The sequence below is a fragment of the Fundulus heteroclitus genome, unplaced genomic scaffold (genome assembly GCF_011125445.2).
Source record: "Fundulus heteroclitus isolate FHET01 unplaced genomic scaffold, MU-UCD_Fhet_4.1 scaffold_59, whole genome shotgun sequence".
Lineage (NCBI taxonomy): Eukaryota > Metazoa > Chordata > Actinopteri > Cyprinodontiformes > Fundulidae > Fundulus > Fundulus heteroclitus.
Genome location: NW_023397022.1, coordinates 937,126 through 951,807, shown reverse-complemented (window position 1 = coordinate 951,807; position 14,682 = coordinate 937,126). Strand labels below are relative to the sequence as shown.

Sequence of the window (14,682 nt, the reverse complement as noted above, 5' to 3'; positions counted from 1 at the left end):
ATTTGTCTCGATAAACTGTGGTTGACACACAGGGATATATGTGTTTTCTGTTTTCTCAGTGTCTTTTTATTTTCAGAAATTTGTTTCCTGATGTGGACGACTTCATCCCACCCGCACCTTCCATTCAAGCTCCAAAATTTCCTCCCTTAGACCCCTTAGACGGAAACATCTGGAGAAGAGATTATCCACAAGGAGGTACGCGTTATGTGCACATATGTCAATACCATTACTATTAGTTTCATGTAGTCCCTGCACCCCTAATCAGAGTCCAACAGGTACTTGGGGGCAAAAATAAAAAAGGGAAAATAAAAGCCATTCCCTGAGTTTAGAAACCTGTTTAGATAGGTTTACATTCTAACTCTTTACTTTTTAAGAAGTGCACATAGTTTTACAATCTATTTCTTAAAATTATCTAAAATTTGATTTAATATCTGTTCTCTCACTTTAGTAATCTGTGCACATGGATTGCCAAGTTCCAAATACACATTACAGTAAAATTCTCTTTTTACATGCCATACTAATGTATGGCATGTAAAATTACAATTCTAATGTAATTTTGATGCTACTACTACTAAGATTTTTGGATGTTATAGAGCAGTGGTTATAAGTTGTAGTCCTTAGGTTCCACTGCCCTTAATGTTTCATATATATATATATATATATATATATATATATATATATATATATATATATAGAGAGAGAGAGAGAGAGAGAGAGAGAGAGAGAGAGAGAGAGAGAGAGAGAGAGAGAGAGAGAGATAGATAGATAGATAGATAGATAGATAGATAGATAGATAGATAGATAGATAGATATTCACTGACCCCAGGTGAAATCACGTTCTCGGCCAATCTGAGCGAGAAGTACCTGTATTGAAACTAGGAGTTACCATTACCAGCTAATACTAAAGGATCTTTAGAGCCTATCAGATCCTGGTTCTTCCTATATCAAACCAAAACATAGCATAAACCGTAGGTCTTTGTGTGTCTGAAGCAATCAGTTTCCATTCTTTACCGTACAACCATATTGATCAACATGATGCAACATTACAGTGTAGATCTCATAACAGTCAGTGGAACAGAGCAGTTAAACAAACAGCAACACAGTAGACCAGTTCACGCGTGACGTCAGCGCTACATCCGGGTCCAGCGGGTAGGCAAAAACAGTACTCTTTCTCGTCTACTACATGACAAAACGGGTGATTTAGAGCGTACTATTAGTTCGTTTATTTTTGGAATCTAAGCAATGCCTACGACTTGTTGTGCTCCCGGTTGCACAGAGAGGCATTCCAAATCGTCGGATGTACGTTTCTGTCGTTTACCAAAGGACAGAGAAAGAAGAAAGAAATGGATATTTTCAATGAAAAGAGCGCAGGCAGACAATCCCAATGGACTGGGGGAGCCATCATACCACGATAGAATTTGCAGTCTACACTTCATACCCGGTAAATACAACTTAATTCTGCACTAGTCATTGTTCTACTTAAATAGCGGCGGAGGGGAGGTGGCGATCGCTAGACGGGGCCGGAGAAGTGGAGTCTATGCGCTGCAGCAGCAGCACGCCGCATCATTTTAGTTTTCTTCGTGCAATCAGTGTGCAATAATGTTCACCAGACAGCGGCTGCATTACGCCCCTGTTCACGTGCGCCAGTACGTCTGTGTTTACGCTGCAACATCGCCGACACCCCCACCCATTGTAACAAGACAAAAACACCAAAATAATCCGTAGTAAACAATGTTTTTTTTAACCTACCGGGCGGGTCTTCCTCTCTACTGAGACGCGGTCTGTGTCCGACGCCGCTTTCTGCTGTTACACAAACATGTCTGAACATCCATCCATTTTCTGACCCTCTTAATCCCTCATGGCGTCGCGGGGGTTGCTGGAGCCTTTTTCCCGATATAAAATAATTGTAGCCGTCCAGTAGTTGCATGCTTTTCGTGCTCTCTCGTCTGTACTGGTCTGCCGTGTTTATAAGGCAGCTGTATATGTCGCGGTACGGAACACTTGGCAGCATTTCACAGACTCGCTCCATCCCTTCAGGCTTTTGCTGTGTGGATCTAGCAATCTGATACCATCAACCATCAACTTACTCTTAAAACGATCTTGTGATATGTTATCTAAAGAAGAAAAATACGTGGAGAACTCGTCGGTTTCTCTGTTTGCGTCCACCATTGTGTTCGCCTTTTGCCTACCAGTCCGGCGCGCATGCACGAAAAACCCGCATCAAAGCAATAACAATGAACTGGTCTATATGAGAGGAGTCAGAGACGTTAAGAACACAAAGTTAAGAAAGCCTTCAGGCCTTTCAGGGCACAAGGCAGAAATTAATCTAATTGCGCGTAGGGTTCTTCAGGCAAGTCCTCCCGTTGAAGAATAAGGAATCAGAGTTCTCTGGGTTGTTCATCCCCAGTCCTCTTCCTGGTTCCTCCTCGCAGGCTGGACGATTGAGCTGGATGGTAATGAATGTACAGTTCTAGATTGGGAACTGAGCATTTTATTTTGCATTTCTCTCTAATAAAACACTTTGTGAAGATGGTCTGCAGACACGAGTCCTTGTTTCCACTGGAGAACAGAAACAAGGTGTAATTAGTGTTCTTATCAAAACCCCCATTCATGTGTCATTTATTAAAAAACATCCTCCGAGCACTTTCACATTCAAGATATTTCTGTGCACAATTATTTAGCTCCCAGAATTCTGCAATTTAAATATTAATTTAAAAAAGTAATGTTTAAGTTCAAATGTATTTGCAGTAGTTTTCCAGTAATTCTTAACAGAATGCATTCAATGTGTGTCTTTACTTTTATTGTCTGACAGTTGAAGGTTCTCTGTAACATAATTTCATCAACATATTCGTTTCATATCATTTGTCGTTTTATTTTGAAAACCCAGCTGAGAAAAAGGAAGCCTTTCCATGTGGCAGCCTTTTCCAACTTCACCTTTTCCCTCTCTCTCTCTCTTTTTTTTTAAAAGAAAGAAAGGGAGGTGCTGTTCTGCACAGAGAAGACAAAATATTTATACTATGCCAGTAACTGTTCAAGGATGCCAAGGTTCTACAAAACAAAGCAGCGAGCTGGAGAGGTAGAGAACAGGAGCTCTTTTGAAAGCGTTCTAACATTGTTGAACAACCAAAGCTACTTAAGCAAATCAGAATTAGTTCCCACTTTAATCCTAAAATAAAGTAAACCTTATATGTGATTATTAGCCTTTTTTTCAACTGAGGATTAAGAAGTTCTTGGATGAATGCGTCCCTGTGTTCCTATTTATCTAGGCCCGGTAATCTGATCTGTGTGTTTTGAGTGCCTGGTCAGAAAAGGTTAAGGTTCTCTGAAGCTTTCTGTTTTCAGGACCCCTGAAACCCCAGAACCCTTTACAGTCAGTGTTAGGTGTCAGGTAACCTGTGGGACCAGCTCCTCGTCTATCTGGTTCCACCAGCTGTGTCAAGTTTACAAAGGCTCCCAACACAGCAGCTCGTCCCTGGGTGCTGTGCTCCAGGGGTCTCCACACCCCCCTGTGTGGAACGTCTCTCATTGTAAGGATCTCACCTTATGTCCCGTTCAAGATGTTCTTTACACAACAGGAGTTCCAATGTGGGATGTCTTTGCTGCTTTGCTGTTCCTCAGAGAAAACCTTCATTCATTGATATCACCTTCAAGCTGTTACCTTTTATCATCACAGCCCACCAGCCATCCTGACCAGATCCAAAATGTCCCCATAATTTAATCTAATTAAATTAATCTTACTTTTTTTCTGTATGTAAGAGGATAACCATATCCTGATCTAAAAGCCCTCTAGGTTAACAGTTAGCTAACATCTGTTTTATGTGTTCTTCCCCTTAGGATGTTTTAACAACCAATTAAAAGAACTACTAAGTTATTTGTTCTAGTCGAGAGATATTAAATCTCCATAAATATTGTAATCATTGTACACTGATACTTTAATCCTAAATTTACCCATGTTAGTTTGTAGAATGTGTCATTATGCTAATTCTATTGCAATCTTTTCTTTGCATTTTATTGATGCCTGCCGGATTTTTCTTTGCAAAGAAAAAGAAGCAGAAAGATAGAACTGTTAATAGCAGAAAGCAACAAACATTTTTTAACACACCACCTTTCTCCGCTGGAAGATCTCCTGGAATAAATTGGTTATAATTTAGCATAATTTAGTGTCCAAATCTGATTATGACTCCTTACCATACTGCTAGAACTGTCCTCTCAGAGTCTTCTGTTGGCAGAAAGGTGGCGTCTCCTTTAATCTGAAAGCAATAACTCAGAGAAAACAAGAGTGCTAATAGCATGCAGTTAAAACCCTGGTCCCCTTAGTGTCACTTTAACGTGATGTTTTTTGCTGATCCTGGGAAATTAGATCTATTCCTCACCTTTCCTTTGAAACTCTGTTCAAAACATCTCTAAAAGAAAAAAACAAAAAGACAAAAAGATGTAGCACAATTATGTATTTTCAATATGTCATACATTATTAACTTATTACAACTTTTGAGTTCTTTTTGGTCCTTTGACCATGTGTATTTACTGTTAGTAATACTTTTTTTCATATATACCTTTTCAATCTAAATTGGTCAAGGGTGAAACTTTAAAGCAGCAATTGTCTCTTTTAGGTTTTTGAGCTTCTAGTGTTTTTCTATAAATGATGAGAGTTTTCCCCGTAAGCACATTGAGAAGGCTACCCAAAAACAAACCGAGATTAGAATTTATCCCTTCAGAAGCTGGCTTTATTTTATTTTTTCCCTCTGACATAGTTTTCGTGCCCCCAGGCTTGAGCATACTAAACCCAGCCTCGCCATAAACATTTGGATGTTTACATCATATATTTTGTCCTGTTTCAGGTTAAACTGTCCCCCTGAGGTTCGCCTCAGCTCAGCTGTCCGTCCGTCCGTCCGTCCGTCCGTTTTCTTCCGCTTATCCGGGGTCGGGTCGCGGGGGTAGCAGCTTCAGTAGGGAGGCCCAGACGTCCCTCTCCCCAGCCACTTGGGCAAGCTCCTCCGGGGGAATTCCAAGGCGTTCCCAGGCCAGCCGGGAGACATAGTCCCTCCATCGTGTCCTTGGTCTTCCCCTGGGCCTCCTCCCGGTGGGACGTACCCGGAACACCTCACCAGGGAGGCGTCCGGGAGGCATCCTAACCAGATGCCCGAGCCACCTCAACTGGCTCCTCTCGAAGTGAAGGAGCAGCGGCTCTACTCTGAGTCCTCTCTGGATGACTGAGCTCCTCACCCTATCTCTAAGGGCGAGCCAAGCCACACTACGGAGAAAACACATTTCGGCTGCTTGTACCCGGGATCTCGTTTTTTAGGTCACGACCCAAAGCTTGTGACCATAGATGAGGGTAGGAACGTAGATCGACCGGTAAATCAAGAGCTTTGCCTTTTGGCTCAGCTCTCTCTTCACCACAACGGATCGGTACAGCGCCCGCTTCACAGCGGACAACGCACCAATCCGCCTGTTGATCTCCCGCTCCATCTTCCCCTCATTCGTGAACAAGACCCCAAGATACATGAACTCCTCCACTAGGGGCAGCACATCCTCTCCAACCTGGAAGAGGCACTCTACCCTTTTCCGGTTCAAGACCATGGTCTCGGATTTGGAGGCACTGATCCTCATCCCAGCCGCTTCGCACTCGGCTGCGAACCGCTCCAGTGAGAGCTGTAGATCACACCCTGATGAAGCCAATAGGATTACGTCATCCGCGAATAGCAGAGACGCAATCCTAAGGCCACCAAAATGGATCCCCTCAACACCTTGGCTGCGCCTACAAATTCTGTCCATAAAAGTTATGAACAGAATTGGTGACAAAGGGCAACCTTGGCGGAGTCCAACTCTCACCGGAAACGAGTCCGACTTACTGCCGGCAATGCGGACCAGACTCTGACACCGGTCGTACAGAGACCTGACAGCCCTTATTAAAGGGTCCGGTACTCCATACTCCCGGAGTACCCCCCACAGGATCCCTCGAGGGACACGGTCGAATGCCTTCTCCAGATCCACAAAGCACATGTAGACCGGTTGGGCAAACTCCCATGCCCCCTCCAGGAACCCGCTGAGGGTGTAGAGCTGATCCAGTGTTCCATGGCCAGGACAAAAACCACACTGCTCTTCGTGAATCCAAGTTTCGACTATCCGACGGACCCTCCTTTCCAGAACCCCTGAATAGACCTTACCGGGGAAGCTTAAGAGTATGATTCCTCAGTAGTTGGAACACACCCTCCGGTCCCAGACTGGGGTGGTGGTCCCCCTATTTAAAAAGGGGGACCACCACCTCAGTCTGCCAATCCAGGGGAACTGCCCCCGATGTCCACGCAATGCTGCAGAGCTGCGTTACCAACACAGCACCACAACATCCAGAGGCTTATGGTACTCAGGGCGAATCTCATCCACCCCCGGAGCCCTGCCACCGAGGAGCTTTTTACCAACCTCGGCAACCTCAGCACCAGAGATGGGAGAACCCGACCCAGAGTCCTCAGGCTCTGCTTCCGCAATGGAAGATGTGTAGGTGGGATTAAGGAGGTCTTCGAAGTATTCCGCACACCGAAGCGCGACGTCCCGAGTCGAGGTCAGCAGCACACCACCCCCACTATAAACAGTGTTGGTACTGCACTGCTTCCCCCTCCTGAGACGCCGGATAGTGGACCAGAATCGTTTCGAAGCCGTACGGAAGTCTTTCTCCAAGGCCTCTCCGAACACTTCCCATGTCCGAGCTTTTGCCTCGGCGACCAGCCGAGCCGCCTGCCGCTTCGACTGCCGGTACACATCAGCTGCTTCCGGAGTCCCACAGGCCAAAAAAGCCCGGTAGGACTCCTTCTTCAGCTTGACGGCTTCCCTCACCGCTGGTGTCCACCAGCGGGTTCAAGGGTTGCCGCCGCGACATGCACCGACAACCTTGCGGCCACAGCTCCGACTAGCCGCCTCAACAATAGAGGCATGAAACATGGTCCACTCAGACTCAATGTCCCCCGCCTCCCTCGGGATGTGTTCAAAGCTCTTCCGGAAGTGGGAGTTAAAGCTCCGTCTCACAGGGCACTCTCCAGTACCCCCTCCAAGGACTCCAAAAAGGGTGGGTAATCTGAACTGCTGTATAGCGCATAAGCGCCATACAGCATATCAACATTGTGGTATTGGTTCTCATTTGGAGTCTGTGTGAAAGCTTCTCAACTACCATTCAGAGTCTGTGCATGTGTCTTAGGCTTATGAATGTCAGTTACACCCATGCTATATGTGTAAAGTTAGATCCTAATGTGTAAAGCAACTGGATATATTACACTTTAAGCAGGATTATACTTTAACAGTAGCTTCAAACCAGGGAACAGTCTCACCTTACAGTCTTTGTGAAAATGTTTTTCTTTGCAGAAACTTGAAAGTGCAGTCAGCGTTACAGCTGTCACAACAAAAAAATTTGTGCTCAGCACTTTTGCAGGGACATTTTGATTTAAGGACAAATTTTAATCACTTATTATGTGAAAATAACATCACTGTAATGTGCATTTACTTCTTAAAATGTTTAAACAAGTTTAATAAAAAAAATCAATCCCAAAACATAGATCGAGTGTTGGTATAACTCATGTTATTGGAGTTTCTTCAATGATCTGGGGATGGCAAAAAAGCTTTCTTCAAGTCAGTTACTCTGATGCTTCAATTGCATCTGAAGCTGCCCCAGCAGATAATGGTAGATGAGATAACACACTACACAGCAGAAAATATCTGCAGTATCTTGCTACAGACACTGAAGGAATTCTTCAAGATGTCCAGTCTGCTTTGGCCCTTCTTGCAGACAATATACTCTAATGACCTTTAGACTGCTTTGTGTCAGGCAAAGTGTAATGGTAAGATTGTCCCATCAAAGACTGCATGAGGGATAGACTGACATGTGGTTGACAGGACATGATAGTATTATATATGAAACGTAACACTTGGCCACCCTATGGCTACAAATGTATCAAGTTAAGTCACTTTTATTCCTTTTAAATGTCACTTTGATACTCACATGCCAGTTGATGATATTTTGTTTATCAAAACCTCATATTTACATGCAAAAGGGTGTATAATGTCACAAAAAGATGCATCTCCTTTAAAAAGCCCATATAAAAACTGATTTATGCATAGACATTATAAAATTAGATGTCTCATTACGTGCTGGAGCGCTTCCTGCATCGCCTCCATATTGGATGAGTCTCTCCTACTCAAGTCTGGCAAAGCAGGCAACATGAGTAAATGCAGAGGGAGCAACTTTACCCGTATTTTGTGCCGCTTACGGTTACAATAACCTGCGATAACTACTAAAAGTAGATCACATGTTGCAGATTACCATTTTGGGCTGAGATTGGCTCTGAAGATGAGATTTTACTTGGTGAGAAAAATGCAGAAACCCAACAGATGGACCATAATTTTAATAAGTTTATTAATTTGTTATTGCCATATTTTACAATTTAAGGCCGCATCACACTGCCAAATTAAGTACCCTGGAGTTACCGAGGAGTTCTTTTTTAAGGATCTTAAGCTCCAGCCCTAGTTGCAAGCAGAGTAGTGTAAAACACTAGAATGACCTGGAAACTTTAAAGAACACTTTTCCATGCCTTTCAAGAACTGTGAGTATGCACAGCATGCAAAAGTATGACGAAAATATTGTTGGTGTGTAGAGAAGGCTCAGGCTTGTACACGTGAGAGAGAGTGAAATAAATGTAAATGAACAATCCAACTTGTTTCTTTATTAAAATATAAAATGTATTCATTTATATTTTGCTAATATGCAATACCCCTATGTCTCCTTGTTTAAATATCCATAAAGCAAAATATTTCAGCATGAAAACAAATATTTATTTATATATTTAATAATATGCTGTACAATATGTTTGTTAAATAGCATAAAACAAAGTATTTCAGTATGAAATCACATTTTTATAGATTTATATGCCATCTATGTCTGTTAAAGACCATACATTTATGAAATATGTTTATTTACCTTATATTTTGTGGATTGTAATTTCTACCAATTTAGTTTTCTTCTTTGGGTAGTTGGAATATATTTAAGTTAGTTTAGAACCAACATTTGTAATAAATTTTTATAATTGAAAATGTTTAGATTACGTTGTTAATTGTTAGACCCTCCCATTAATTTGAGTAATTAAGAACACACCGGGTGCTTGGTGCAGAGCTATTGTTTGGTAAATGTCTGGTGTGGACGGGAGGTTTTGTAAATGATTTTCTGACCACTTTTAGAGCTTCAAACAGCAAATTGAGATTATTTTTTGTTTTTAACTAAGTTGCAAGACATTTTTAGTCTTTATTTTGTCTATATTTAAAAAAAAAAAAAAATCCCATATTTTTTACAAATCAATGAAGTTGGAAGTGCGTGCAAATCAAACCACCAGTTACCACCCACGGCCTATGTTGGAATTTAGGTTTTTTTGGAACATGGAAAGCCGCGACAATGTTGTTTAAACAACAGCTTGAAAACACGTATTTTTTTATAAATATGACAGCGTCTTGTATCATAACCACGTCATAACCATTTGTAACAAACCAAACCGTGTGAAAATCGGGTACAAATTCAAGGAGTTATTATTTATTTTAGTTAAGCAAATAACTTTCTCAGTACAAGTAAATGCACTGGGGTCATGTAAGAGACCCATCGAAAATTAAACGTCAGCTCCAACAGGCAGCGCCAGTCCATGGGCTGTCTACCTATATTATGTCTATGAAGTTATGTACAACCCCACCCCCATAAAGGTTTTGACGACAAAAATGATAGTAGCCTCCATTGAAACAGCCTAAAATGGAACTCCCTACTGCTTTTGCTCCAGCAGGTAGAAAAAGTAACATTGAAACCTTTAACGAAACTAATAAATGAAAGATTGCCGACCTTCCCTTAACGAAGATTATAACCAGTGTGCGATTTGCAAAAAAACCAGAGGGGGGGAGGAATCATTTCAAAAGTTTTATTAATGAATAAAGGATTTATTAATAATGGTTAGCTAGCAGCTGCTCTTTCAGGTAGCTAGCTAGATCCAGTAGGTTAGACTTTTGTTTTTAAACTTACGCCATCTACTGTCGGCAAGAAAACGTAATAATACTCTTTAAAAACAAACAACAAAATTAATTTACAAATGTGAAGGACACAAGACATGTATTAATATACATTTTGAAAAATCCATAATATTCAGCAGGGTTAAAGCAAAAATAATCAATTTGACTGAAAATTTTTCTAGTCATATATTCCCGGGCTGTGGACGTCATGCCACCTTAGTAACCTCATTTGCTTATTGTCCACTTTAACCAAATCTGGTAGTTCCATTGACAATTCCTGTATCTCTCCCACCTTCCAGCTTCAGAGCCTTTGCACCATCAAGGACAGCCCTCTGCATAATCTCCTTCACTTTCCACATCCATAACATCACCTGGTTAACTTTCATATTTGCAGCATCAAGCAAGTTCTTCCTTCGCACTTTTGCCAAACTGGTCCACAGTCCACTCACCTTTCCACTTTACAATTTCAAAACCCTCCATAAACTGCAGCTAATTCAAAAGACAGCAGCTTGCATCATTACATCATCTTCTTCACAGCTGTACATTAACTCCACTGTCACATTCAATATAAATGAATCCTATATACTCTGTGTCCCCACCTCTCGTTCATTGACTGCTGGAGATGGTCAACAGCCCCTCCACGACCTTCTTTGTTACAGAAAAGCGCAGGTGGAATAATATTTATGATTTTTTTTTTTACTTTTTCCGAATCAGACCCAGTCAAACCGGGACATCGTTTTACATTCCGACCCTCCTTCTTCTTCTTAAAAAAAAAAGCGTGTCATGCTAAATTAGCCGAGCTAGAGCGTTCATCTTTCAGTTTTAAATAAAACATAACAGCGACAGACACACTTACCAAGGGAAGTTGTTGTCAGCTGTTTTATGCACTGAACTTTCTGACCTGCTGGTTTACATAAATCCAAAGAAAACCTTTGACTACCGCTACTTTCATTCATGCGTCTGCGGTCAGTTTGAGATGTTCTTCCAAAAGTTAAAATGATTGAACACCGATAAAACTCAAACTGGTAGATTTCCGCTTTGCAAAGACCCACCCTACACTCCTTCTGATTGGCTAATGTCCTAGCTCTGCCAGATTTAATTGGTTGAGCGCAGCTTCTGTTTAAAATCTTGAATAAAAAGTGTACATGGGACATTTTGCGCTCATTTTCCAAATGACGAAAGTCCCTCACAGCGACGGAGAACATTAAACCCCTGATAATATTACTTATTCACATCAGAAGTTGGAGGAATGTATCCCCCCCAGGGATAAAACATGAATGACCAAATCCCCCCCCCCCCATCCCCCCAGCAAATCGCACCCAGATTATAACTATAATATGCATACTTTTCGTTAGAGATGTTATCAGATGCACATAACTGCAATGTCTTGGAAATATGCTTTTTATGAACATGGAAGTGACGTAATGGCTGCGTTCTTAGCAATTGGCTAAACTTATACCTGCCTCATGTCTTTCTTTGGCGAAACTGATAAAGGAAATATTGTCTACTTTCCCTGAGTGAAGATTATAAATATATTAAGCATACTTTTCTCTAGAGATGTCATCAAATAGCACAGAACTGCAATGTTTTGAAGTGCCTAAACCCTCATATAGTATTTCTACAGGAAACACATTTGCAGGGTGCAAAATATCTCAAGTTCAGGTATTCAGGTGTTGCAGAAATCTAACATTCAGCCTTTTACTCTAAAGCCAGATGACTTGCCATATTATTTAGTAAGAGGGTTCATTTTACGGTATCAAAAATAAGAAAGGATAAAAATGGCAGATATCTTATAATTTCAAGCAGTCAATTTCACACACCTGTTTTATTGGTGAATATTTATTAACCAGACTTTGATAGTCCAGATTTTACAAATAATCTTTATAGCACACTTCCTTTTCTTGAAACTCATTTGATAATTCTTGCTGGGGACCTAAATTGTGTAATAAACCCAACATTAGACCACTCCTCACCTCGAGCCTTTACCCAGTCTTCTGTGTCAAAATCATTTTTGGATTTCATGTCTCAGAATAGGTTTGTAGATCCTTGGAGGACACATAATCCATGAACAACAACTCATTCTTTTTTCTCTCAGGTACACCAGTCCAATTCTTGTATAGGCTATTTTTTGTTGATGGTTTTTTATTACTCCGGTGAGAGTTGGACTCCGCCAAGGTTGCCCTTTGTCACTGATTCTGTTCATAACTTTTATGGACAGAATTTCTAGGCGCAGCCAAGGTGCTGAGGGGATCCGTTTTGGTGGCCTTAGGATTGCGTCTCTGCTATTCGCGGATGACGTGGTCCTATTGGCTTAATCAGGGCGTGATCTACAGCTCTCACTGGAGCGGTTCGCAGCCGAGTGCGAAGCGGCCGGGATGAAAATCAGTGCCTCCAAATCCGAGACCATGGTCTTGAACCGGAAAAGGGTAGAGTGCCTTCTCCGAGTTGGGGAGGATGTGCTACCCCTAGTGGAGGAGTTCAAGTATCTTGGGGTCTTGTCAACCAATGAGGGGAAGATGGAGCGGGAGATCGACAGGCGGATTGGTGCGGCGTCTGCTGTGAAGCGGGCGCTGTACCGATCCGTTTTGGTGAAGAGAGAGCTGAGCCAAAAGGCGAAGCTCTCGATTTACCGGTCGATCTATGTTCCTACCCTCATCTATGGTCACGAGCTTTGGGTCGTGACCGAAAGAACGAGATCCCAGATACAAGCGGCTGAAATGAGTTTTCTCCGTAGTGTCGCTGGGCTCTCCCTTAGAGATAGGGTGAGGAGCTCAGTCATCCGGGTAGGACTCAGAGTAGAGCCGCTGCTCCTCCACGTCGAGAGGAGCCAGTTGAGGTGGCTCGGGCATCTGGTATGTATAGCAAGCCGATGGGGCCAAATATCGTCCGTACAATAACAAGCAGTTCCAACCCGTATTTTGATTTGAATCATCAGTGGCCGGTCTAAACATATTTAATTTCCAAGAATGCAAAGTGAGCATGAAACTATACCATCACTGATGATTCAAATCACAAAGAAGTGGTAGACAGACGTTTAAAAATTGACTTCAAACATTTAATCTCATGAATTTGGGCTTTCACTGTTATCTGCTGTCACACGAGAGTAACTACAACTTGGCGACCATAAGCTTTTTCATATTTCTTTTGTCATTTTAAACATGAAACTACCAAAGCACAAGCCAAGTAGTAGAACTAAATGTTAAAAAGAAATTAAAAGCTACATTAAATAAACCAGGTCACTTAATAAAGCTGCATTTTCTGTATGCTTTGTATTTATATTCACATGATAATATTTTCAGAATTAATAATAACATTTCTGTTAAAGATTTCATTTATCTTCTGCACCAAGGGCATAAGTAGGGAGAACAAGCAGAGTGAGTTTTGTGTAATATCAGACTTTATTATTGAACTAAGCAGGATTTAGACAGGATCAGAAGGAAGGTATATCTTCTTTCTGCCTTTCCCCAACGATCAGGGACCTCCTGGTTGTGTCTGGTGCTGCAGTGTTCTTATTGGGTAAAACACCTTTAAATCTAGTGGCTGAGCACATAAAAGACAACCTCCTGATAATATAATATGCAAAAAACGCCACCAAACGTTATTAATGCCACCGCACGATATTTGGCCTCATCGGCTTGCCATAGGTTAGGATGCCTCCTGGACGCCTCCCTGGTGAGGTGTTCCGGACACGTCCCACTGAGAGGAGGCCCAGGGGAAGACCCAGGACACGCTGGAGGGACTATGTCTCCCGGCTGGCCTGGGAACGCCTTGGGATTCCTCCTGAGGAGCTGGCACAAGTGGTTGGGGAGAGGGACGTCTGGGCCTCCCTACTGAAGCTGCTGCCCCCGCGACCCGACCCCGGAAAAGCGGAAGAAAATGGACGGACGGACGGTTCTTTATTATATTGAGTTGCGTCTTCCAAGTACTACCCAATCATTATTTGAGATCATGTACCACTAAGCCTTGATATAAATTTCATGGATTAACCCCGTTTTTGCTTGCGTTCTTGCTTTCGTTGGAAATTCAATAATTGTGTTATATCAGCAATTAATGACTTTCTTATTTTTATTAAATGTGACAGTCCCTTTTTAATTACTATGGGAATCACTGAAAATCTATCTCCTTGGGCAGATTATTTCTTATTCAGCTCATTTTTTTTTAAATCGCAGGGCTAAAATATCAGAAATCTCAGCAAAAGTTCAGGATATTTACAGACAAAATGCCATTAATCCATCACAGACTTTATTGAAGCAACGGCAGGATTTACAAATTGAACTTAATCTCAACATCTGATGCAAATCCTAATAAGAAAGGTAAAGATCTTACAGTTTGTGAGTCTTACAGGCCCCCTGTTGCTTATAAATGTGGATTTTAGGATTTTTGCTAAAGTACTTGCAACACAGCTTCAGACTGTTCTTCCTTAAAAAAAATTCACAGGAACAGAATGGATTCATCAAAGGCCCCCAGATGTTATTCAACATTTGTACATTGCTAAACGCATTTTCTTTTCAGCTCATTGCTCCAGGTAATTATTTCTCTTCATGCTGAGAAGGCATTTGATCAACTCAACTTGGACTACCTCTTTGCTGTCCTCAATAGGTTTGATTATGGAGAAAGGTTTGTGTCCTGGATCAAATTCCTTAATATACCCCTAAG

General features: G+C 41.8%; 1 protein-coding gene across 1 annotated transcript in view; it reads left to right on the top strand.

The window, feature by feature from the left end:
* Positions 1 to 14,682, top strand: part of myo15b (myosin XVB) — a 456,255-nt gene that overhangs the window by 323,089 nt on the left and 118,484 nt on the right. Inside the window, exon 26 of the mRNA XM_036133239.1 lies at positions 77 to 195. Within this exon, the coding sequence (XP_035989132.1) occupies positions 77 to 195 (119 nt within the window). The remainder of the gene's footprint in view (positions 1 to 76; positions 196 to 14,682) is intronic.